The sequence below is a fragment of the Xiphophorus maculatus genome, chromosome 21 (assembly GCF_002775205.1).
Source record: "Xiphophorus maculatus strain JP 163 A chromosome 21, X_maculatus-5.0-male, whole genome shotgun sequence".
In the NCBI taxonomy this organism is placed as follows: Eukaryota; Metazoa; Chordata; class Actinopteri; order Cyprinodontiformes; family Poeciliidae; genus Xiphophorus; species Xiphophorus maculatus.
Genome location: NC_036463.1, coordinates 7,808,315 through 7,835,064, shown reverse-complemented (window position 1 = coordinate 7,835,064; position 26,750 = coordinate 7,808,315). Strand labels below are relative to the sequence as shown.

At 36.7% G+C, this 26,750-nt stretch overlaps 1 protein-coding gene across 3 annotated transcripts; it reads left to right on the top strand.

Annotated features, from left to right (window-relative positions):
* The first annotated feature begins 6,644 nt into the window (after positions 1 to 6,644).
* On the top strand, positions 6,645 to 14,690 carry adcyap1 (adenylate cyclase activating polypeptide 1). 3 transcript variants are annotated; one of them, XM_005798560.2, is made up of 7 exons: positions 6,650 to 6,981; positions 7,154 to 7,258; positions 7,665 to 7,799; positions 8,322 to 8,426; positions 8,982 to 9,116; positions 9,620 to 9,740; positions 14,601 to 14,690. In XM_005798560.2, the coding sequence occupies exons 2-7, from the start codon at positions 7,161 to 7,163 to the stop codon at positions 14,607 to 14,609; spliced, it is 603 nt and encodes a 200-aa protein (XP_005798617.2). In that variant the 5' UTR covers positions 6,650 to 6,981; positions 7,154 to 7,160; the 3' UTR covers positions 14,610 to 14,690. The 3 variants fall into 3 exon arrangements, with proteins under 3 accessions (XP_005798618.1, XP_014324084.1, XP_005798617.2); XM_005798561.2 differs by lacking the exon at positions 8,322 to 8,426 and having other exon boundaries at positions 6,645 to 6,981; positions 9,620 to 14,690; XM_014468598.2 differs by lacking the exons at positions 8,322 to 8,426; positions 9,620 to 9,740; positions 14,601 to 14,690 and having other exon boundaries at positions 6,648 to 6,981; positions 8,982 to 9,239.
* Positions 14,691 to 26,750: the final 12,060 nt, after the last annotated feature.

The following is a 26,750-nucleotide window of genomic DNA, read 5'->3' as shown; positions in this document are numbered from 1 at the left end:
GTAGGCTAGTGTTAGAGGAGGATCAAAATGTAGACAGTAGTTCGGGAGGCTCATGGTAAAAAGTCTTTAATAAGGAATATGAAAACGACTGACAAAAATCAGGCACAGGAAAGAGAGGTACTTCAGTTCTGACGAAGATAAGGAAGTGACAAATAAACCAGAAGAGCAATTAGAGGTTAGTGGTGGGATTTGGGGAAGAGTGTTTGCTGAGAAAAATTAGGATATGTGCAACAACTGTACAGAAAGACAGACTGAGGGAAAGGAGAAAAAGAAGCAAGTGGGAGGAAGAGAGAAAATAAACCTCAACAAATAGAAGAAGACCCTGAAACAAACAGAAACACTAACAGAAACAAACATAAAACTCAGGAAGCCCACCAATGACGAGAATAATTGAACTAACACAAAGAGAAAAGATCTACGTAAATAAACAACAATGAAATGATCGAAACAGAAACATAATTGAAAACCAAATGTCTAACACCTAAGGACCATAACAACACTTCAACCAAGTCAAAAGGATGCTAATGATTCCTTGTTCTAGTGCTGTGGAAGAGATCCTTGCTTGATCCGGTACCAAAGAAAGCTCATCCATCAGTCATCTTGACTCCCACTTGAGTGAGTAGTCAAGTTTGATTCAGGCCTCCCCTGCCTGCAGTGCCTGACCAGGTGATCAGCAGCAAAGGGGTGCCACCAAGAACTATACTCTCCCCAGTATATAGTTTGACAAGTCTGCAGATGCTGCTGTGCCAGTGATCTACAGGAAGCTGAGTACAGAGATATGGTGGTGGTGGAAACCATTATCTTATCTTGAATGTGAACAAAACATAGGAGATAGCTGTAGCTTTCAGGAGAAACGGGAATAGATCAAACACTATTTCCATGATGGGAAATCAAGTGGAGGTAGCATTAGAGTGTAAGTTCCGTAGAGAGTGCTTATCTAGACAGAAAACTGGACTACAGCTGTAACAGTGAAGATGTTTACAAGTAGGGATAGGACAGACTGCAGTTCCTGAGGAAATTTAGGTGGTTCAGTTTTCGCAGAAAGGTATTGTAAATCTTCTGGAACTGTCATGCAGAGAGTAATCTGAACCTCTGAAGCTGGGTGTGCAAAGAAGGATACTGTGGGGCAACAAAAAGCTTAGTGGTAGAGCAAGAACACCATGCAAAGGGGCTACTGTCCTGAATGCGGTTGTCCCCAGCTTGATTCCTAACCCTGAGAATTGTTGCACGTCTTTCCCTTCTCTCTATGCCCTTCCTCCTGTCCAGCTACTGTTGAATACCGGCCACTAGTTCCATGCAGTCTTTTTAAAAAGATGCTTCATAAAATGAAGCACACAACAGACAACTAAGCATCCTCTTCAAAAGGTAGCTATAGAGAGCGTTTTCAGTCAGAGATATTTACAGATGGGACTGCACAGTGGCACAGTTGGCAGCATTGTTGCCTTGCAGCAAGAAAGTCCTGAGTTTGATTCCCAGCCCGGGGTCTTTCTGCACGGAGTTTGCATGTTCTCCCTGTGCATGTGTCTCTCCGGGTTCTCCGGCTTCCTTCCACAGTCCAGAAAACATGACCGTTAGGTAAATTGGTCTCTCTAAATTCTCCCTGTGTGTGCATGGTTGTTTGTCCTGTCTGTCTCTGTGTTGCCCTGGCGACCTGTCCAGGGTCTCGCTCGGACCTGTCCAGGGTCTCGCTCGGAATGTCAGCTGGAGATAGGCACCAGAAACCCTCCCGACCCCACTAGGGACAAGGGTGTTAGAAAATGGATGGATATTTACAAATTTTATAAGGATTTATTTGTGTGTGGGTGTGTGTGTGTGTGTGTGTGTGTTTATTTAGGTTTCTGTTCTATTGAGTCCTTGTGTTGTCCCAGTCTATGCTTTGATTGTTTACACCTGTCCCTTGTTTCCCCTGATTGTCTTTAATCCCACTTGTGTTCCCTACTCCTTGTCGGTTCCTCGTCTCATGTCTGTCTAGTGTCAGCTGTCAGTTATCATTTGATTTACCAGTTGCTACCAGACTCAGAGCTTTTGTCACTGGTCATCTGTGCTTCCTGGATTTTGTGAAATTGTTTCTTCATTAGAACCTTCATCATTTACACCTCGTCCTGGGTCCAACCGAGTTTTTACCTCACCACCACAAACCGCAAATCATGACAGATTTGCTGTAATGCAGAGATTACAGGAGACACTTCCTGCCCACAGAAATCACCATCTATAATGTCTGTTTAAAGAAACTTGGATATTTTGTATTGGAGCTTTCAATCCCCCTAATGAGTATTAGGAAAGGACCTTTTATGAGAACTGAACTGAACTTATTTCATAGGAACTGATAGAGATGTCAATTGACTTTGCTGCCCATGACTAGGTTAAAAGCAATTATTGCATAACAGTAAATGTTGAAAAACTTGTCTTGGAAGGTTTACTGATAGGGTATTGTATTGCACTAATTATTTTAACCTTTATTGTACTTCATAAAATCTGTTCACTCTCTTGTCTGCTTACATTAAATGATTACTTTTATCAGAAATGTTTACCTACAGGACGATACACCAGGAAGTTTAGTGTGGTTGATGAGCTATTCCTGCCATTAATTTATCGATGATGGACCCAGTTTATTGACAAATCAAGTCAATTATCTTGCCACCAATGAATTCTTATGAGGTATGATCATTTTTAATTTTGAGTTTATATGAAAACTCCACCATGATTAACTCAAAGGAGATAATGAAGCTGAAATTGCAAATAAAAACAGTGCACTGTTATCTTTGCACATGGATTAAGAAAGTGTGGAACAGGTGTATGACGAATGAAAAAATATTAAAATATGTTTCCATTTTTAAATTATGTATTGTACAATCAAGACATCTGTCTCTTTGGAAATGTTGTGTCCTCTTTATTGAAAAGATTTCAGGAACCACATTTTTTTATTTTAATTTTTTTAAAATCATATATTCAATAATAATGGTAAAAATGTTTGTATCCGTTTTGATACATTAGATAAGTGTGTATTTCAAATCAGTTTCAGGAAGTTGCTACAGAATTATATGCAAAAACTAACTTAGTAGGCTCCATGGTTATGTCATTTCTTTTGCACAATTTTTTCCCCAGTGAAAGACGAAGGACAATAAAAAGATTACAGTTTAATCTCAATGTTCAGAAAACATCTAACACCAAAATAATAAAAGTTACTTGGTCAGAATTCACCAATCTTTATCTTTATTTGTCAAAAATAAGATAATGCATTTGAACAAATGTGTTGTAGGAAAAAAGGGTAAAAATGTGTTTGAATTCATATTTCTTTTTCTTCTGCTTATTCCAACTGTGTCTTTTGTAAGTTGTCACAAAAGCACCATAATGCCGTTAATGCTTTTGTCATTTTTTTTAGAACAAAATAAACAGTAGACAACAAGCAATAAATTAACAGTAGACTCAACAAGATAGAACTTTCTGACTTTTATTTCTTGAGTCAGTTTCTAATCAGTTAAAAAAAATCACATTAAAAAGTACACAGAATTTCCCAAACTAAACTTTACTTATTATACTTCAACAGTGAGTCATGTTAATTTCCTGGAGATGAACACTGACCACAAACCTGCACATTAAATGTAATGATTTACAACAAAAGGGCTTCCTTTTCTTTCCCCGCAATGAAGTCAATTCCCCACCATGTGACAGAGGGTCCACAATGTGAGCAATGCCACTTTGCCCACACACCTTTCAAAATTGATCACCAAAAAAGCTTGTTCTGTAACCACTTGAGCTAAGAGACAGCAACATCAATAAAATTCTTAAGACACAACGTACCAGCTGCGGAGACAGCTGAGGCTATTAAAAGAAAACAGAGCTAAAATTAGAATGAGTCATATGTTCCTCTGCTGTCTTGTTTGAAGTGATAAAGCTCAGTTTTACTCCATGTGGTGTAATATGATTACTGAGACCTCAGCCTCTTGGAAAACAATATGAAGGCACATCTGAGCAAACAGTGCATGTATTTATTTTGCAATAGTTATCAAAAAACCTGGTGCCATCATGCATTTTGATTAGTGAAGTGTAAGGCAAATATAATACACTACAGTCAGCAGGTTTATCAGTATTAAACATATGAGGGCTTTAAAGGTTGCAGTGATTCAAGCATTGGTTTATTAAAGCTAAACATTCATATCTGCTTTATGCAGGCTGTAATTAGATCCACATATCCTGCTATAATCAGAAGAAGAGCTTATTAAGAGATGATTGAAGCTGAATGAGTAATCATCACTTTACAATGATTACTTAGATTCATTTCAACATAAGATAGTCATGGAAATGTTATGATTAGCTGCTTCAGTCATAATTACATGGTTAAGTGTCCAAGAGACAGTTGACCTATTTTTACACATCAGAGCATTAAGTATATATTTGTGTCTAAATCAGTTCAATGATACTCTAGCTCATTCTATGCAACTTTGATTTAAGATTGGTAGCTAAACATGCTGATTTTCTTGATCTGTCTTAGACTTGTGATGCATCAGTGTGCATTTGCTTCCCAAAACCACTGGGGTGCAGTGCTCACCCAGTACAAGAAACAGAGTTAATCTTTAAGACGTTTTTTTTTTCTTTACATATTCCCCTTCTTCTATCTCTCAAGAATTTAAATTAAAGCATTTCCTTTTAGCTAAGCAAACCATCACATGACGTCAAACAGCGGAGAAGACCGAAGAAGTCTGAATCACCTACTAAAGATTCAACACATGGCCCTGATGATGCCTGCGCAGAGGAAAGGCACATCTGACTTCTAATGAACACGGTAGAGGGAGAAAAATGAAAAAGAGCCAAGTTAACACAAGTTTTAATCAGAGTTTTAGTCTTATGCAACTTCACACTTCTGCCCACAACTTTGAGAAAATACATTTTAGTCTAATTTTGCTCATATGGCAGTTTCTCAAAGATGTGGAGTCCACTGGAGAAGCTTGGTGTTATCCTGCCCGATCCGTTCTAACACCAGTTCTGATGAATGTGTCGGCCTCTTTTGTATATTGGACAAATCAAGTGAACTACATGACCTAAACTGTCACCCACAGAAGACATAGATTTTCAGTTTAATAGTGTTCAAGAACCATCGAGGCTTAAGCCACCATGACTGGAAGCAGCTTGAATACTGGTGTCACCGTCCACAGTGACGCCAGACAGGGAGCTGAAAAAGGAGATTAAAACTCTTCCCCAAATTCAACACCTTCAAGCGCAAATTATATTTGATTTCAAATCAAATCAAATCAAATTTTTATGTCCAGGTTTGGAAAGATTGTGCTGTTGATGCTTTGATGTCTATAAAAAGCATTTAGTTGCATTGCAACTTGCTAAGATTCATGCATCTAAATATTACTGGAGGTTTATGTATGTTTTTGAGCCTGTATGGAATAAAGAAGAAGTTACAATAGATTGAAACTTGTGCAAGCAACCAGTTTTAATGATTTATTGCAGTTGCATGTTGAATAGTAAACCACAGGTCTAAAACCTGTGGATGCCTACCTTCCACAATGGCTCATAACAAGCCAACAAATGTTTTTAAATATAGATATAACAACTAATGCAAGTTTTAGAGGTTTTTCGTGAAATAATTACACTAAATTTCCATGACAGAATGACTAAAAGCACCAGTAATATTTGTAGACTTGTTTTTCCGTGTCATTAGCTTTGAAAATGTGTGTTTTATTATTTCATTTTTGCATAATATTTCACCACCCTCTATTGAAGAAAATGCACCCATTTTCTTTCTGCACAAGTTTTGTAAAATAGAACTATCTTTCAAAGTGGGAAAATTCAGGTTTCACAGCAGCAAGTTGAGGTAAACAAGAACTAAAACTACAAAAATAAGAATAAGATACAGTTAGAACAAATTTACAGCATATAGAAAAAATATACAGGGCAGTTATTAAGAAAATGGCATATTCAGACTATCAGAAATATGCAGATGAGGAAGCATATGTTATATGTTTTCATTCATTTTAAAACTAAAAATAGAAGTTAAATGGTGTTTTTTATTTCTTTGAGACTTTTGCTCTTACTTCCGTTTTAACATTTTATTGATATTGTGTATTTTCTTTTGTCTTTTCAACATTTCTTTTTCTGTACCGCACTTTATCACAGCTGTTGTTGTTTTTAAAGTGCTTTATTTTAGAAAAATAGTAATATTGTAGTTCTTTAAAAATGACTAATTCTATTATATAGATTTATCAAAAACTTTTGAACAATATGCTTCAGTACTGAGTTGCGTGAACTGCTTAAGTGGTCAAATGGAAACTTAAAGGAAACATAATTGAAAGTAGCCTGATAAAATAAATTACTTCCTCCCGTTTGTGTTGTTCTGGCCTCTAACGCTCATTTCAGCACTTCCAGTTGCGAACAGCTCCTATCCTGCCCACAAGAGCCTCCGAAGGCCCATCACGTGACGCTTTTTATGGCGTGACGTCAGCTGTTGACATTAATTCACGGTTTAATTAATGATGATGTTTGAATTGAAGAGCCATTTCATCCTTTCTTTTTTTTTTATGAGTCGGCTCTGGGTCTTTCATTGACGCGGAAGACGTCTGCGCTCTTATGGGACAGAGAAAGGGAGGGGGTGATGACGCAGCCATCCACCTCCACACCCCACCTCTAACTCTAACTCCCACCCCTTCTGCCAACATGATAAGTGCAAAGAGACGAGCCTTTCGAATTCATGGATAAAAAACCAAAAGAGAGGTAACTTCACAAGACTCAGGAAAGTTTTGACAGAGACAGCAGCTGCTGCTGCTGTGGAGTTTTTTGTCCCGTCCATGAGCTACTAAAAAAAAAAAAGAAAGAAAGAAAAAAGCTGAGCTGAGGGCGCACGGTACGCTGCACAATCCCAACAAGGACGCTGAAGATACACTTCCCAGAGAAAGAGAGTGAGAGAGACTGAGATAGAGATCCTATCTCACTCTCAGCTGAGGTCCTCGGAAGATCGTGTCTATCGTCTCGAAACTGGTAAGAAGAGGCGCTTTTACGCAGCGTAAAAGTGATACAATTTTTGATTAAATCTTCTGATTATGTTTTTTTTTCTTTCCATAAAAATCAGAGTTTAATTTAATCCAATAATATCCTTGGGATCACTGTTATAGTCTCATGGTTATTTTTATTTTTATTTTTTTTCCCCCAGCAGGACCATGTCTAGTAAAGCAACTTTAGCACTGCTCATCTATGGAATCATAATGCATCACAGCATCAACTGCTCGCCTGTAGGAATAAGCTTTCCAAGCATAAGGTATGTAGTCATTTTAGCACTTATTTATTGGTAGAACGGGTTGAAAATCCCTTTACTGTACAAGCATAGCAGCAAGTACGAGGTCTACAAGTTATGTCTGTGAGTATTACAGCTTATTACAGGATAACATCAACTGACAGACAATCTATAGGGCTGAGATACATTTACCAGGGAGAGGAGGTAATGTAGTTTAGGCTCCTGTGGCACAGCCCTAGGCTGACCTGGCAATTAATCAATAAATCTATCTGGATGTATAATTAATAGGAATTAAACTGGAGCAAAATGGATACAATAAACAGCAAAAAGACACTGTTTCCTGTACAGACACTAAAAATTTTACTCTTTCAAATTAAAGTTTGTTTAGGTTGTAAAATTCTTGTCTCCTTTTTTAAACATAAAATTTTAGACTTGACAGTGAGCTTTATGATGAGGGTGGCAACTCCTTGCCCTCCCTGGATTATGATGGAGATCAGTTGGAAGTGAGAAGCCCCTCTTCTGTCGCAGATGATGTCTTCACCATGTTCTACCCATCAGAGAAAAGGTAATTTTGTTTTCAACAAGCAAAACTGGAGAATAAAGCTTTGTCATTCATTAGTGTATGAGACATCCCTGTTGAACATGTTGTTTCTGTATGTCTGTCTATGTATCTGTTCTGTGTAAAATCAATGTATCGTCAAAATGTTTCTGTATTTCCCAGCGGATCTTGTATTTCATCTGTCATAGTTCAATTCACTATTTGGAGATGCTTTTGACAATTTCAGTCAGAAAAAAAGCTTATTATAAAAATAAATCTAAACAGAAGATAAGTAAGACTAACAATTTTATATATCATATATATACCATCTTTCAATTAAACTATAATATTTTAGAATAATAAACATAATTATCAAAATCTCATGATTTCTTTTTAGCAGTTTTGCCAAATTTTTATCTGAAAATTTGAGTTAATTCCACCAAATAACATCATAGGATGGATATTTGCTGCCCTGTAGAGTTTTAATATGTGCCGCTACGTTAAGTGTGTGTGGTGATTTTTACTGTGTGGCTATCTATATCATCCCAGAATGGAAAGGCATGCAGACGGCATGTTTAATAAAGCCTACAGGAAAGCGCTGGGTCAGTTATCAGCAAGGAAATACCTTCATTCTCTGATGGCAAAACGTGTAGGGTAAGAATCTTCTTGTTCGTCTCTTTTTTTCTTTAAATCTGCCGTTTCTCGTTCTCTGTGCGTCTTTGTTTCTGTGTGCTGGGTCTTTAAATGCTCATAACTCATGCTGTAATATGTCTGTGGTGTAATTGTTTTCCCTCAACGTGATGCCAAATATGTGCCCCCACCCCTTCCTACTAAATCAGCTCATGAAATCGCCAGGAAGAGGAGCAAACTGTTCTTTGATTAATTTCGGAAGTGTTACTTTTTAAGCTGGCTGCTATGGAAAAAGCAGTCAGGGAGAATTAAGTTAAACAGTTTTAGATTTATTTCCCTCTGAATAATTTATGGGACTAAGTCCCAGTGGATTCTGATTGGAGGGAAATGGGTGGATGCAGTTTGTGGAAAATGCACACTGAAATCCTTAATTTTATTTAGGATTCTTCATTCAAGTTCTTCTCCTGACACTCTTAATCAGCCATGTTATTATTCTAGGGTTTAGGGTTACTAAAATGTACTGTATATGTGCCCAGCACAGATCCTCTGTAACTTGGGTCCCTATTTTATCTCCTACAGTGGGGGCAAAACGCTGGACGACAGCTCGGAGCCCCTCTCCAAGCGACACTCAGACGGGATCTTCACAGACAGCTACAGCCGCTACAGGAAGCAAATGGCTGTCAAGAAATACCTGGCGGCGGTCCTGGGGAAAAGGTACAGACAGAGAATTAGAAACAAAGGACGGCGGATGGCGTATTTGTAGCATCTCCCACTAAGCCTCCTGAGTATAGAGAACCCCTCCGCCCCTCTCCCACAAAAAAAAAAAAAAAAAAAAAATCAATGTGTTCAGTCCCAGATGAAGTCATTTTGGAGATTTTACCAATCAGTGGATCGCTTTTTGTGTTCCTAAGACATGTATTTATGTATGAAGTAAGCCATTAAATGAATATTTTGATAATATTGTTTTCATTTTGTACTTGAAGCACTTAAAGATGCACTTATTTCCAATGTGGACCATTTTTTGTTCATTTAGGGAGAAAATATGTCCCTGGTCTAACATGAAAATCTGTTCTGATAGTTTTGTCTTTTAAGCTTTTAGCAAAGACATAGAAACAAGAGGGAAATAAAGAGCTTAAAAGATAATCAATGCATTAAATGCTGCTTTTTTCCTCCCTGAAACATGACATTAAGAGTTTAGTTGTCTTTATTCACAACAGCCTTGAAGACATAGGTATTCACCATATCCTACAAGCGATAGACTTTGATGCCCTCCCGGACGGGGATGAGCTTGACGCTTTTTTGGGAGACTGGCTGAAACAGTTTTCTCCCGAATTTGCGGTGAGTTTCCGGCTCTTTCCCGAAACTGGGATTTCTCAAGTCCCTCCTTCTTTTTTTTTCTTTGTTCTATTCTTTTTTCTCACTTTGTGAGGTTGTTTTAGACTCTCGAATCAAACTCTCCTTTCACCTCATCTGTGCTTTTGGCTCACAGACAACAGGAACGCAGGTTGCTAATGATGATGACTAGAAAAGGAAATTGGTCAATCTGACGTAATCTTTGAGGTTAAAGTGGCAGGTTAGACTTTTTAAAGAGAGGTAATATAAAGATACTATCTACCTGTAGCGGAAAGATGCTGCACAATAGTGAGTTTGTAGGAAAGTTAATATATCCTCTGAGCAGTAGAAGGATATATTGTGTTAATAATGGCCACATTAACACAGATATTTTGCAAAACAGAAACTGGTGCATTTGCACATCATGTCCACTAGCATATGAAGTTTTGCCAAAGGAAAAAAAAATTAACTTTGAGAAATATTTTCTAAATTGAATACTTGAGATATTTATGTGGGTGCTAGGTATCTGAGTGTAGCAGACACGATAATGTAGTTGCCCCGGCCACCTTTGTTTCTGTACTAGATACTACAACAAAAATGAAGCATATTTGAATGTCTTTCCACATCTGCTTCACATTCTCCTGATTTTGTTGTTAGTAATTGATCATTGAGGGGGAATTATTGTTAATGAAAACAGTAGCTGTGGCTGTTTTAGGATATATCTGTTGCCTAACACAGCTTTGGCCATGCTTAGGATATTTTCCTTTGGAAATCTGACGTATTGTTGACGTTACTGCCACCTGTTGGCAGAGCATAGGTTTTGCAAGGTTGCTAATTGTGGAATCCCAGAGACAGTGCAGATGTGAATGTGATCAAAAACACAGGAGAAAGAGTACATGTAGTTGTGTAGCTAAATTGAAGTTTACAGAGACCCAAGTAAAGAAAATAGCCCAAGCTAAAGGCCCTATACATTTTTTGTTGAGCTTTTGCACACTTTAATGACATGCTAGGCTAATGTAAGCGTGGCTTCTCTATATTTCACATAAGACCACTGAAAATTGTATTAGTTGGGGTTTCAAGTGAGTTTGTGTGAATAAAATTTTGATTAAGAGCAGTTCTCCCACATTATAAACCAAATACTTTATTGTGAACATTGTAATTATTTATGAGCAGTGATTTAGCACAGCTGCAGCCGAGTCTTCTCTAAAATAGAAAATGTGGAGTGGGTCTAGACTGACTTGCTTTTCAGTCCTGATCTAGTTTGAAATCTTTGAGAATGTTGACATGGTGCATACTAGGTTTTAGTGTATTTACTCTGTTGCTTATTTAATTCATATCTCGTAACACTTCCAACAATCTGCTAATTTGAAAATACAGAATCCCAATTTCAATAAGATTAGATTCACTTACCAACTAATATTTCCTCTAATTAAAGTATTTCGATCAAACTGAATATCACACAGCCAGTGAAAAGTGGACCCTTTTCCCTAAAAACATGTCCTCCAGACACGAAAAGTATTGTTGTTGTGTTCTCTTACTACATGGAAATTGTATTATTCATAATTTCTGGTTGTAAATACAACGCCACCTCCTAAAATCAGAATTCTTTAGTATCCAAAGTGGCCTCTGTTCATATAAAACCTAGTAAAAGTTACAGGTAAAAACTACTTATCAGCACTCATGAGGTTTTGCATGTTATTATTCCAGTGACACACATAGTGCTGACAGAAAGCAGGCTCTTTCAGTGTTCAAACGTATGAAATACAGAGAAATTTCTTGCTACTGGCTGCTACATGTAGGATTAAGAAGCCTACATGTAGCTTCTTAATTTGACTAGATGAGGACCTTTTACAGTGACCTGGAGAAAAGAAGCTAAAATAAGAGGAACATAGGCTTCCCTTCACACTTTATAGTTTGATTCATTGCAATATGATACATTAAAATGATGCAAATGAATGACCATTAGCAACTAAACGAGGAGTAATTCTTTTTAAGATTCATATTTCACTAGAAAGTCTTTAATTATAATTCTTATGTGCCTTAGTGAAAGTGAATATTATAAACCTTTAGTATTATCCCGTCACTCTCCTACATATCAACCTTGAGATCAAATGCCATAGGAAGATACAGCAGCATCGCCTTCTTATGAATTTGACTTGTAGTATATAATATTTTGATCACTGTCTAAACTAGCTCCAATGACTGGTTAAAAAATTCAACCACCCTGCAGATCTCATGCATTACATGTACCATAAATATGTCTGTCTGCTACTCAGATATCACTAAAAAGACCCAATATTAACAATACTTAATCTCATAACATCACGCAAAAGCTCTGCCTGCACTGAATGCTCATCACAGCAAAAATACTTTTCCCTCTAACCTATTCCACAACCCTGATCCCAATGCACATGCACTGTTCATATTGGGACAATCAAAACTGGCACATATATTTCAAAATCTTGATGCTCCAAAAATCTGCTTGATTTCCTCACACCGTGACCCATGTAAGTTTTTTATGCCAACTACATGCATGTACGGTAAAAAAAACAAACAAAAAACAAACATGTTAAACCAATTAGAAGAAATACATAATGCATAATTGAATAATCAAATTAAAATGATGCAAAAACTGATCTCACAGTTAAAATAACAGTAAATTATCTCAGCTTTGGTGAGAATTTAAAAAAAAATTACAATAACTTTACAAATGACAGCACAATAAGAGTCTTACAGGTCTTCATTTACAAAGGTAGCTAAGTTAAGATTTTTTTCTTTTTACTTTTGCAAATTTCGCCTTTAGTTTTCATCTAAAAATAATTTAATCAAGCATTATTATTGTGTTGTGTCTGAGCATTGGCACACATTAATTAATCCACTTTATATTAAACATAGAAGGTTATCAGTAAATATAGTGTTGAATCACCAGGTGTGAACATTTTTAGAGTGTTTTAATGAGGTAAAATTAATTAAATCCCTGCCCCTTTGACAGTTTGTATTAAGTTTCTACTGCTCTTTGGATTTGTTCAATTTTCAACAAATTCATTAAGATATGATACCTTTCTGCCTCAGACAAATAAACATATGACTATTTGTAAGTTTACAGTGCCTCACTGAAATGAGTCCATGTCCCGTTAGATTCAGATGATTTCCAAAAGTAGAAATTATCAGATTTGAGAGGAGGAACAGAGAATTCGTTTTTACATTTTCCTATTTTTTTCCTCCCACTTCAGCAATGTTTACAAAGAGATCCTCCACTTTGACCCATGTAAACTGCCAATGCTTTGTATCTACCAACTTCAATCCAATGTGTTTGGAGATTTTCTCTTGTCTCTTTGTCCATATAATAAGTCTCAATGACATTTCAAGCATAAAAATCCACAAAACAAACAATACTTGTTACATGGTTTTCTCCATCAGTTTGTTCTGTGTAAAGGACTTACAAAGTGGTTTGAACTCTGGATCTATTGTGCTTCCCTATTTTCTGTCATGTGAACAGCTGTACAAACTCCAAGCAGACTGCATGATTAAAGTAATTGCACCAGCTCATTGCATCTGTGCAGACAACTAGATGGTTTTGCTTGCTTTCTGACTTCTGCGTACATACATATCTTCCATTGCTGGATGTTTTGTGCTCTGTTCTTCTCACTTACTCTTCTAAACAAGTAGTTTGTTGGACCTTGTTTTGATTGTACTTTATTGTTGCTTAATCTGATGGAACCTATTAAAGCCTATTATTACTTTTTAAAGATGCTTCCAAATAAGCATCTTATGATATCTGCCTGCAAATAGAGGCACAAAAGCTGCCATAAGTGATGACATATTAAGGACGGAAAGCAGATAAACTGAGGGGAAGCAGGCAATATATCTGCTGATTTTCAGGCAATGTTAACCAAACCATTACTCACTTCCAGCTGAGTTAATCTGAAATATCCCCAAAAGTACATTTATTTCAGGAATTCAACACAAAATGTCAGTTTCAAGTATTAGCTATTGTAGATTCATTACACATGGAGTGACATATTTATTTTTGGGTTTGATGAAAATCTAATAAAAAAAAAGCATTTAGACTAAACAAATTTTAAAAAAAGCTAGTTGTCCAGCAGATAATCATTACTATGCAGCTCAAATAGGGCAAGCCACCAAGAAGCCTCCTATTTAAAACCTTCTGCAGGCAAATCTACCAAGAGAAAGTTGAGTGGAAGAAAAAAGTACATTAGAAAGAGGTGCACAACCAACAGAGATTATGCTGCACAGAATGGCTCTGTATAATAATGGATTTCATCTCGTCTGTACTGTAGGTTCTGGTGTCCTTATTCCTCCTATTGATAGTGCTAGATTCAGAATTGGATTGCTGCAGTTTCAAAGTGTGTCACAATCATCCCATGGTTGTAGTCATCCCACTACTACTTGTGCATTTTCTTCTAGCACAATTTTCTCTTCAACTCAGCTTTCCTTAAATGTGAGAACAAGCAGCTTCTCCAGTGGTTTATCTTAATTTTAGGTGCCAATGATTGCTTGCTGAACAACTGCCAAGTCGTTGCTTTTCACTTTGATTGTGTCTTCTATAACCTTGCATTTCTCTGTTAAAAGTTTAATGTAATGTTGAATTTTTTTTTAAAATATTGAGTTTGGGGGTTTTATATCATGCATGCTTAAATCAAAATATACAGAAACTTTTCAAGATGTGTCACTTAATGTGTAATGAACCTGGAGAGCATATGACAAATTTTTAAAATTGAATTTCTGAAAGAAATCACCTCATTGACAATGTTCTAATTCATTAATTTCCTGTATGAGGAATAAAAAGAGAACAGGATTAAAGTTGTTCCATCCCTCTGTTACTGTATCAATTTTTCTTTACAGGCTTTGTGACGCAGCGGAGCAGTTTGCAGCTGTGGTGCCTTGCATCGACTATAACAAAAAAAAAAAGAAAAAGGAAAAAAAAAAAAACAATAAAAAAATGCCATGAATCATGGATGGCTATTTAGTGGCCCTACAATGCTGCACATCTTTGGCGCACACTTCATCACAAATTTTTTTGTCATTTTCGTCTCTGTGTTTGATAGGATCTTTAACTGCTTAGACATCAATTCCTATTGCACTGCTTCTTGTTTGGCACTTTGTTTTAGAGCTCTATGTTTTTGTGAAAACAGCGGGGGAGGGGGAAGGTGGCAGCTCCCCGAAGAAATATGACATGTATGATAATGAAAGCGCCAATAGCCTTACAAAAATGAATTATTCTTCAGAGATACATACATATATATATATATATATATATTTACTGTGTGGAAAGTGAATATTAGATTACTATAAAGTTTGAGTCAATAAATGTCTGAAATAAAAGGTGTTGTATGATTTGTATGAATAAATTTTTGTAAACAACAAATATTTTGTCCAATCTTTGAAGCTAATAATATCTTGAGACGTGAATTTATCTAAAAATATGCAGTTTTTCAGGTGAAATATACCCTTTATGGGGTCTTACAGAATAAAAGAAAAAAAGATCAAAGATGAGCTGTGAATCTTTGAACAGAGTAAAACAGCAAACAAACATTCAAGTTAAACTCGTCGTTATACATTAGGATGGCATGGATGTTCTGTACCTCAGATATAATCAGCAAGCCGAATTAACAAAATTCAAAAGGGGAAAGAGAGGATTTAGAGACTCTCCTCCCGGTTTTTCTCAGTGACTCAGTGGTTTTTGGCGGAGGAGCTTTGACACCAGTTGGCCGGGTGTCTGCCTCCATTTGGGACAGCATGAGTAAAAGGGAGACGTGGGAGGGATCACCCAGCCCGCGCCACACGCTGTCTCGGTGCACTTTACACCTCCCCTCCTGCAGCAGGCGCCGCCGAGGGCCTGTGGGGCCTGGAGGAACAGTTGGCCGTGCTCGGCTCCATGGAAGAGAGCAACAATATGAAGCAGAGGAGGCTGCATACGAAGACATCAGGGGATACATGTGTAAAAAACACATTTTCACAATCTATGAACGGTAAGAACTTGCAGGACTTGCTTTTTTTTGTCACATCCAACAAGCTGGATAAGCAAACAAATTTTAAAATTTACAAAGATTACCTATCTTTGCCTCCCTTATTAAATCATGAATTACTTGTGATTGACCATATTTTTTCAGTCAAGTGTTATCGAGCCACACACAAGCCTGATCTGTAAAATTCAGAAATCACTAAAATAGAACCAGTCTGACACACAAAAAGTAGGCAAAAAGATCTGAATAAGCAAACCATATGTCAGAATGTAAACACATTCAGAACAGATTAAATTGACAACATTATCATTCTAGATGGGGTTACAAAGTCATTTTCAAGGCTTTGTGACTGTAGTGAATGGGTATGTAATTTTCCTTTTGGATCAATAAAGTATTTTTGAATTTTGAATTGATTCAAAATAAGAGCTATTAAACAGAAATGAGGGGAAAAAACATGAAATATTGGTTAATCTATAGCAATTGGCCTGCCTGCTAAAATTTCTGCAAGAATCCATGAACGACTCATCCAGAAGTTCACTGAACTAAGACCGCCTTTCAGAAAATGAACATCATAACCACAGTTAAACACAGTGGTGATGGAGTGATGGTTGGGGATTATGTTGCTGGTTCAGGACCTAAGAGACTTGTCATAATTGATGGAACCATGAACTCTGCTCATGGACAAAACCTGAAGAAGAAATCTCAGAAATCAGTTTGTGACCTTGAGCAAACTTACATGACCTGCTCATTTGCTAAGATCATCTTAGCCCCGCCCACTGCACTTCCTGAATTCATTCATATTGTTATATCTCCCACATTACATGGTTAAAAGCAGCACAACATTTTTTACGTCATCTCACAGAACAGTCACATTGACGTATGGGAATGCTGACAACACCCATCTGCATTATTATGTCGAACAGAGGCTATCTTAAGTGTGAATGTAGACTGTAGGAATAATAATTATAAAACCATGAAAAAAGGATATAAACAATTATTCCTTTGCATTATTTTGCAAAAAATATTTAGGGTGATAGAAATAATGACACGTATCCATGCTAGACTGCATATTTGTGGTTTAACTGTATTATAATCTACATTTTTTACTCTAACTCCTGGAGCTCTGAAAATCTAGAAAAAATAGTAAATTATAACAATTCAGAGATGTTGGACTGTTCCTCATGAAAAAAAACGATCACGAATATTAGAGAAAAGAATACAGAAAAACAAACTGAGAGTGTGCTATAACCATTAAGTCATGTTCTATTTGAGAAATTACTTGATTCTACAGATTTGTTAAAATTTGATTAGTGAATTATCAAATGTGAAACATCCCTTTTAAATCTGCTTTTGGATAGCTTTTGTCCCTTGAAGAAGACGCTTGAAGAAATACCAGACTGCTAATTGCATTGTTACCAGATTGCCAACAATCCTGTAAAAAAAATAAATAAATAACTGAAGTTTATATCCTGTTGTAATGCAAACTCTGTGGGTGCAGAGGCTGGCATTTAAAACTCCACCACCCACCCTGGTGTCCTCCACTCTGTTCTTTCATCACCTTTTTACGTGCATGTCAGTGTCAAGGAAAGACATTTAAAAAAAAAAACTTTTAGGTTGACATTAAAACCTTATCATGGCGCCTCCTGCTACAGCTAAGTTATATTTGCAGAAGGTTGGTGGGATGGTGGTCTACGCGGCCAAACAGGCCTGCCACCTCTGAGCGCGTGATGACCCCCCACTCAGACACGAGGGCATGGCTTAGATTTTTTCTGTAGCTGCGTCCTCAGTTCTCAGTGGAGCTCAGAGAGAGGATGATCAATGGGAGTGATCTGATTCCTCCGGCCCGTGCCAGACCCTTTCTTAACCTTGCTAACCCAATCAGCTGCCGTTGCCAAGCAACCAGTCCCGGGAGAATGCGTTGGGAGTGGGTGGTGTGTTGGTGGCCTTCGTGAGAAACGAAACATCACAAAGGATGCATTTCTCTCAGACGGATTCAGCCGAAGCTCCGGTGTCTTCTGCAGGCTGAATGCTGCAAACACGGAGAGTCACACAGTCTCCCGCTTCCTCTCCCTCTCTCTGTCTGTCTGTGGTGGAGAGAAGGAAGACGTTGAGTAATGCAGTGATTCATTACAGTGTACAGACAGGCACACAGAGTGTAACTAATGCTTTTGCAAGTGAATCACATGGAAACAAAACGAACCAGACATAAAGCAGACCAAAAAAACAAAATGCAGAAATTGTTACGAATATGGAAAGTAGTAAGAAGTTACGTGAGGAAACACCTGCAAACATGAGCACAAGTTAAGCTGAATTAATCAAATTAAAAACAAATTAAAAATAAATAAATCATTTAAGAAGGCAGTGTTGGTTGTTAATTTTCCATCAAACCTTTTTGGTTTATTTTATTTTGTCATGTCAGTTACATGCTGATTTAGTATAAAAATGTAGCCTGATGTTGGCAGCCATATTGCTAATTAGTTACAATCTGAGCTACCAGCAGACTACACCTGAAACACCATGAAATGTTTTCTACTGTATTTGATCAAATTTATGTGGATTGAAAATGATGTTACTCTATTAAAATGTTCAGAAATTGATTGAGACTGTACACTGTCTGACTGAAGAGTTTATGATGAAATGAAGAATTGGATCAAACAAAGCCACAGATGGAGGTTGGGGGCAAAAATCGAGCAGTTATTTCTAAAAAAATAAATTGTTTTGCTTGGTAATTTAACATTGTAAATCCCTCACAGAGTTTGATCAGATTTATTTGGTTCTTATAGATCTAAGCTCTAAGATTTCACTCCTTCACTTTAAAAAAATGAGAAAGCAGAAAGCAACAATGGAGCCCGACTGGCTCCATTGTTGAAACACCAATGACAGAAAGATTGTGGAAAGACACCCAAACTATGTGACCTACATCAAACATTTAAAAAGAAAAACATGCCACAGGAATTGGTCACAGATGGAGACAAAACCCTACACAAGGAATAGTGTGTTCTGATCCGGCAAATTGTTAACGTTTCTTTTTACCAATCTTCAACATTTCTTTACCTGTGTGACAACAGCAAATCTGTTGTAACGCTGCGAAGTAAAAAAGAAATACCTTGAAAAACATTTTTCATACCAGACTTGAGTCTTTCAGTGCCCCTTCAACATGACACTTCTTTTCAAGGGCAGAAAAACAACATATTTTTTTCTTTGCTAATGAAAATTTCCAGTGATAAAAGAGTAACCTTGATGAAGTCAATACATTCAGGGTATTTCATTTGACGCCAGTCTAGTGTGATTAGAAGATACTGTATTTTTGTGTGTAAAGCAGACATTACAAAGCCTGCTGTATGAGTTGTGCATTATTACAGGCAGCCCACACTCTCTACAAGCCTTTACATGCTTCCCACAAACTTGTTCTCTCAAAATGACAGAAGAAAAATTGGATTTTTAAAAATAAATGGTGGAATATTTCCTGGAAAAAAAGATTGAAACTTGACCATTTGCTGAAAAAGCTTTTTTTCTCTCACTTTGAGAGAAAATATTTTTCTTTTTTAGATGTCCTAGCTTGAATTAAAAAAGGATATGATAAAACCTTTTTATTTTAGCTAAAAATTACACATTCACCACAGAATAAACTTTTAAGCCAGTTACAACTGAACAAACACACTTTGAAATTGTTACATTAATAAACATGACTGAAGTTGAAAGATAGCAGTTCTCAAAGACTGGAGTTGGACACTTATGGTAGCATTACAGAGGTTGCAACAGTACCAAATAGTTTCCACAAATGTTTTTTAAATAGATGTATTTTCTTACAGATATATCTCACCCTAAAAAGGGCGAGACATTGAAACCTCTCAAAAATCTTCCCATGTATTCATGTAGCCAAGAATATTTGGCATAACTTCATAGATAGTTCAGGATAATCTAAGCCAGTTTATGAGGAAAAGGAAACCTGCAATCTAATAGAGGAATGAGTTTGGTCAATCAGGGCCTTATATGTTGTAGAAGAGGCTAAAAAATGCAGCTAACATAAAAGACAAACACAATTTCCTCTTTGTATTATCCTATTTTACTTTCACCAGAGGCCTTGCAAAAAATGGAGTACATTTTTTTTCAAAAATATTTTTAAAAAGTTGCAGTAGTGAAGTCTGGAAGCAAAAATACTGTTTAGTATGTTGCTCTATTTATGAATATTGCTCAGATGAAGGAGTTTTGTATGGGAGGTTTAAGATATATCCTGGTAAAAAAAAAAAAAAAAACTCCAGTAATTTTCATACCGGTGGTGTTACAGACTAAAAAGCTTCTTCATATAATGTTCAAGTTAAGACCGCAGATTTTGTCTTTGTTTGAATAAAAATAAAAATACGAAAGGATTTTATGTTTTCAAAACATGCTGTACCATAGAACACATTGATGTCAGAACTAGGAGGTCACAACAGAACCCAGAAAAACATCTAATCCACCACAGGCCTCGCACTCAAAAAATGTGAAGATCTCTCAATAAACTCAGCTGCAGCCTGTTCACAATTAGCCACCTGTTTCTCATCCAGTAATCAAGTTCCCAGTTTATAATCTCCTCCCTTTCATTCACTACCTGCTGGATTATACTGTTTGTTCGTGTTACTCCTTAGTCTCACATTGTTTTACTTGTCCTGATTTCTTTCCTTACCTTTACCAAAGTTCTGCATTCATTTTCATTGAAAAGAAGTTCACTATATCACACTTCAAACAGGATCTGAATCTGGGTCCAATTACGGCCAACACCAATCCCTAGCATACAGTCAAATAAGACTCATTACCTCCTCAGCACAAATGCGTAATGACAGTTTTTGTCGATCTAGCCATCCTCCCGTCATTAACAGAGTAAAAAGTTCATTGCACGCCATGCTACATGGTAGATTCTGTTTATCTTATTTTTTCACAGCAGACGGCATGCGTCTTTTATTGATCGCTCTGAGAACCCCACCGAGCAAAGTTCCACCCCAAAATCATAAATACCCAACATTTCGCAACCATATTCCTTTTGAACCTTCATCTGCAGTACACATCGGTTGCCATTTATTGAGTTTTTCCTCCAGCTTTTTGCACTGTGCCTCTCCTCTCCACAGACGCATGCAGCACATCAGAGCCCAATTAGCACTCTCCGGCATAAGACGTCACTCACGTCTGGGGGCTTAGAGGCCAGAGGTTGGGGAGCGTGTTCCTGGACTCGAACTTGAGCACTGTACTCATTACTGAGCTTGTCAGGTGACCCCTGATGTCATTTTGCTCACATTGTTAGAGATGCTGTTGGTCTCACAGCTAGACTGTACTCGCACTCCCTCTCACATTACTGCACCATTAATATGTATCCACTGTCATCACACTATCGATCGATCCATTAGCAGACTCTGTTTCTGCATGAAATCATCGCACAGAGATCAACTTTGAAACTGCAAAGGAATAAGAAGCTTCCAGATTCTTACGAAGGCTGATGTTGAAAATAAAACTCTTCTCTCCAGCTCAGAACTTGCTTGTGGCCACAAAGGTAGACATAAAAGCAAACAACAGGACAATAAATTGTCATCTTGTAGTAAATGTCAGTTCTTGGTGCCATCATTCACCTGACACCAGCAGAATTGTGGTGATAAATCAGTTCACCTGCTTGCTCTAAATCCTGTTAAAGTTAGAAGTTGAGTTAATTTATCTTCCCTCTGCTGACGAAGAAAAAAAACCTGTGCTCTGCGACAGAACGACTCGCACTACAAACAACAATAAATGATTCACCTCTAAAAATAAAATAAAAAAACGATTCTGTTGCCTCCAGCAGGAAGACACATTTCTTTACCCTATCTTGATAACTTTGTTAATCTCTAGCCTTCTGGTTTTCTCAAAAACCTTATCGAACAATACATTATCATTTGCAAATAGACAGTGATAATGTCTCTAGATGTTTTTAGATTAGACTTTCATACCTATAACCAAGTTTTGCACAAAAGCATTTTGTGCTCCAAAACAGTAAAGTATAAATCTCTCTAAAAAAAATCTATTTTGTAATTGATTTTTTTTTTTTTTTCAGTTTGTAAGGTATTCTAAAATGTAACTTCTTTAAAGGAACCACTCTTAAATGTTTATCCCTTTTGGCAGATAATGCAAAACCCTCTTGGTGTTAATCCTCATACTTATCTTCGTCAAAGATTTTGTCCATTAGCCTCCCTAACTGTGATGTAAGTGGCCTCACCTAATATCATTTTACGGATTCCTCTAACTCCTCTAAGCGGCCCCCTTCACAGCAACACCCTAATAAGTAGGTGATGAATAGAAAAGGTAATCTGTTTTGACTCTAGCCTAAACATATCTCTAAATTATCTGAGTAATAGTTACATGACTGCTCCAATCTGTTTTGTGGAAGAAATTAATTTCCTGTCATACATGATTAGGAAGCTCATTCTGAACCGTATCCAGGTCAAAGTCGAGTAAATGAGTCATCCATCCCGCTTTGGATTTTACACATCATTAACGTTCCTTTGGAATGAAGTCATCCGTTTGGCATTAGCGGTAAATGTTCAGGATGATGCTGATTTTATAGTTCCTACTAGATAGCAGCAAGTAAGGTTTAATCTCCTGAACGGCTTGTTTGTTTACCTAAAAAATGAGTCAGTGGGTTAACGATCATGAACAGATGTTGGACAAATTTGCACCCACGCACCAATCGGGAACACAATAACCTTTTGTCTACAAAACATGCATAATTACGCGACTGGCCACTGACTTAAACTAACCTCTGGCTGTTTGATTAAAGTGGCTTCATAGTCGCTGTCTGAATGAGTGTGCTATCACTCTTGTCATCTGCGTCGCCTGTTTCGTATGTATCTTTAATATCTGCAGGGACTAAAATAGAGTCACTATCTTTAGCTGTTCACAGTTCATCTTTGCAGTCAGTGACTGCTCCTGAAATAAAAGTCTCTGTTCGTAGTGTGGAAGTGTTGATGAGGCAGTGGGGAGCAAACGACCGAGAAAGCAGATGAAGGATGTTGATAGCATAGTTTTGTAGCTGAAGCTAAAGCCAAAGGAGATGAGCAGAGCTGTGGCCTAAAGTTTTGATAATTTTATTACATACCATACAAAATTTTAAAGTACCCCCACTACAGCTTTGTTTTGTTTTTACCTTCTTGGAACACTTTAGATCATCAAATAGGTCTTGCTATCCCAGACAAAAAGCTATTTTCAAATTATGATTCTTTTTTTTCCACACAGTGCCAAATTGGTTTGGATACCTTTTTTCTATCAATAAAATCATTGATTTTAAGCCACATTTTATGCAGATTGCCTTTGTCTGACATAAAATTAGTTTGATGACCTAAAAATGTTGCGACTAAATAGCAGAGCAGAAAAAATTTGAAGAGGTAGAGACTTCTTCGCACTAGAAGAAATCTCAGAAGCACAATTATTGAAGAATCTCAGATATGTAAGACGAAAATATGTGGTTAATAAAACAAAACTTTATGATTTTCTTCAAGTTTGAAGTTATATAAATCCCAGGATATTGACTGTTGCATATTGTTGCTTTTCCAATCTCAGCAGAGCAACAATCCACCCCCATTACTGTCTAGCAGTGAATTGTACAGCTAAGCTTAAAGCTTATTTAAAAGACAGAGCATGCCATATTTTGTGAAAGCAGTTTTATTTTGGTGGTCCAGAAGATGTTGAGAGCCAATACTCCTGGGTGTTATTTACTGTATATTCTTCCCCTTTAATATTTGCCAAGCAGCATCAATGAGAACCACAATCATACCCTGTGGTGCTGTTTAAAGATAGATATTTGTACTGCAAGAGTCAAGGAAAAGGGCAAATGAGAGAGTTGAATACATGGTTAAATGTGAATAGTATAAGCAGAATATTAGCCAGGTTTTTGTTTTCAAACTTTTAACAAATATAAATATGACAAATGTGCTATGCATTTGTAATTGGTCCCCTTAGCTAATGTTTTGCTAAACCATCATTCACAGAAGTTACGACTGCAGTTGTTTTGGGGTTTGTCTAACAGGTCCACACATCTAGATATAAATTTAACCATTTCTTCTTAGCAACATAACTTTCCCTTAGTCATAGATGTGGAACTTTGTGGATGTGTAATTTTGTCAGAGGTGGATAATTACATTTACTTGAATAACTTTTTGGGAAATAATGTACTTTTAGGAGTAACTTGCTACACTGTACTTTTTACTTCAGCTTCAGTAACATTGTGAGGTATCACTACTCTTATTTCAGTGAAACCTTCTGTGAATAACTTTACTAAATGAGGTACAAATATATTTGACCAAAAATGCATGAGACACAGTTTTACACCTGCTATGTTAAAGCGATACTTCTTGTTTGTAGACAAGCTTTGTTGTCTAACACTATTTTCTATTTGCTTAGTCTGTGGCTTCATTTGGAGGTCATGTACCATAAATAGTAAAAATTATCACTGGAAATAATTTTCTCTGCTCTAACATTACAGAGTGCAACTATTAGTTTGACATTTTAAATAGTAAAAATGACTTAGAAAAATATTCCTTCTGCTTAAAATTTTAGGTTTCGTAATTTTGAATTAGTTTTTCAATTACCAGAATTTGCACATATGTTTATATTTTTGGTCTGTCTGATGACATCACTGAAAAATATTGAATCAGATGTTATGATTAGTTACTAAGTACTTAAGTTACCCTTTACAAAATACTTTTTTAATCTTACTTGAGTAATTTTTTGGACGGCTACTTTTTACTTGAGTAAGAATGTGTTGAATGTGTGTTACTCTTACCTGAGTACAACTTTTAGCTACTACCTACCTCAGCATTATATATAATATAAATAAATATATGGTTTCTACTGTATTGCTGCCTTTGGCAGAAAGAACACTGACTGACAGCTGTTGCCTTTACAGTTAACAGCTTTGACTTACAGCCGAGAAGTGCTCTAGTGTTTAATCTTCAAGATATAGTTTTCATTTAAAGTTAATACAGTAATGTGATCTGAGCTGCCATGAACTGAATGGTGGATCTGATGACTGTGCTCATTAGGGATTGTGCATGTTCTGTCAGAGACATTTTCATTTGGTGAATCTGTAATGGAAGACGGGGCAGGGAGGCATGAAGTTAACCTGCATGTCATTGACTCATATAACCTTAAAGTTTATGGCCAAAGAAAAGTGAAAAAAAAAAAAAAATCGAGGTGGGAGAAAGCCAACTTGAAAACATTTTATCACCAGCTGTCAATCTAACTTGCTCTATTTATTACAGAGCATTACATTTAAAAAAAGGGGAAAAAAGCAAAAGATGGTGGCGACAGTGGTAGAATAATGTCAAAAACATTTCTCCGTGCTATGTTTCATGGATAGGATTGTTTCCTCATCTTTAGCTAGCTTGAACAAGGACTTCTCTCATTATCGATCCCTTTGATGCTGGGGTGTTTTAGTGTCAAATGAGATTTGTCTCACCATTAATAGAAGTAATTGGCAGAGGCTCTCTCTCAGTAATTTACTCCCAGCCAGTGCCACATTGCTTTATGGTGAATAATTGCTCCTGTCTGGCTCACCACTGTTACGGGCAGCATAAGTGTAGGGCCCTTGCAACCGCGAGGACAATGATCCTCCATCCGCTGAGCTCAACCTCCATCTATTGTAATCTGTGCCTATGTCATGCTTGGAGCTAAGCTTTCCCCTTGCATTTTGTTTTGCTGCTAATGGTGGGAAATATCAGGGTATCAAGAAAATGTGTAAATATTTGATGTAGCGAGAATTGATAATGATTTCAGTATTATTCTTCTATAAAACCTGGATTCAAATGTTCCCCTTTGAAAATGTTTGTTCATAAAAACGATACCCCACCAAAGCTGCCTGGGAATAAACAAGGGAGGGAAATCATACTACTTTCTCATTAAATAAGTGCAATGTGTTCTTGAGACAACCTCGCAGCACAATAATAATACAGGCACAAAAACATTTTAATAATGTGGAGCTGTGGAGTTTTTATTCCCCCTACAGAGCCCAGTCACATATCCTCGTTGTGTACTGATGAGCTAATGTAAATGTTGCTATGAATATTAAAGTGGAAAGATTGTTTATTCACTGAAATCTTAAAATGGATATGACTTCCATAAAATATGTATTTATGGTTAATATCTCTTTTACATGTTTCATTTGTTATTTTTATATTATTTTATTGATTGATGGGTTTTTGCCCTATTTTTGTTTTTCTTTTTTCTCTATTATTACTTTGTGAAACAGTTTGGTCATCTTATAGATTGATATTTAGATTAAACTACACAACTGGTAAGAATTTAAAAGATACATTCTTTTTGAAGAAATACTAAACCAGAGAAAAAAATGTTTTAAAATGATTAGCAATGTGTGGACTCATAAACATGTACTTCTAGGCATTGGCAACAAGGTTGTTTTGATGAGATGTCAAAGAAGATACCACAGTGACTGGAGTTTGCATAGAACATACAGTTACATAGAGCTGCTTCTTCCAAACCTGTTCCTGCACACTGCCAATCAACTGGCTGAAAAAAAGGCTTCTGCAATGTTTCCGCTCTGAAAATAGATCTAGTGTCAAAAAACAGAGAAATTCAGGATTTAGAAACTAAATGACATCCTTGACCAATGCCTTGTGCTTCAACATTTTAATTAAAAACTGATTAGCATTCTTCTGTGTGAACCGTTAAATTTGGTCAGGTGTGCAAAGCTACAAAATTCACAACAAACAGCTGTGTGTTCTTGGTTGGTAACATAATGCCAAGTTGACAAAATTGTTTTTAGAGGGACAAACAATTTTGAAAAAGAAAAAACATATCCTGTATGTAACAACCACAAAGTCCAACGTATTTAGTGGGAATTTTATGTGATGGACCAACATGATGTGGGGCAAAACTGTAAAGTAGAGGAAAAATTATATCTGATTTTAAATGTCTTAACATACAAACATCTCATCAAAGTTAACTCTATAATTTAAAAGTCACCTAATTAGTAAATAGTTTTCCTTTTTTGCAGTTTATTTGTTCCCACTGTTAA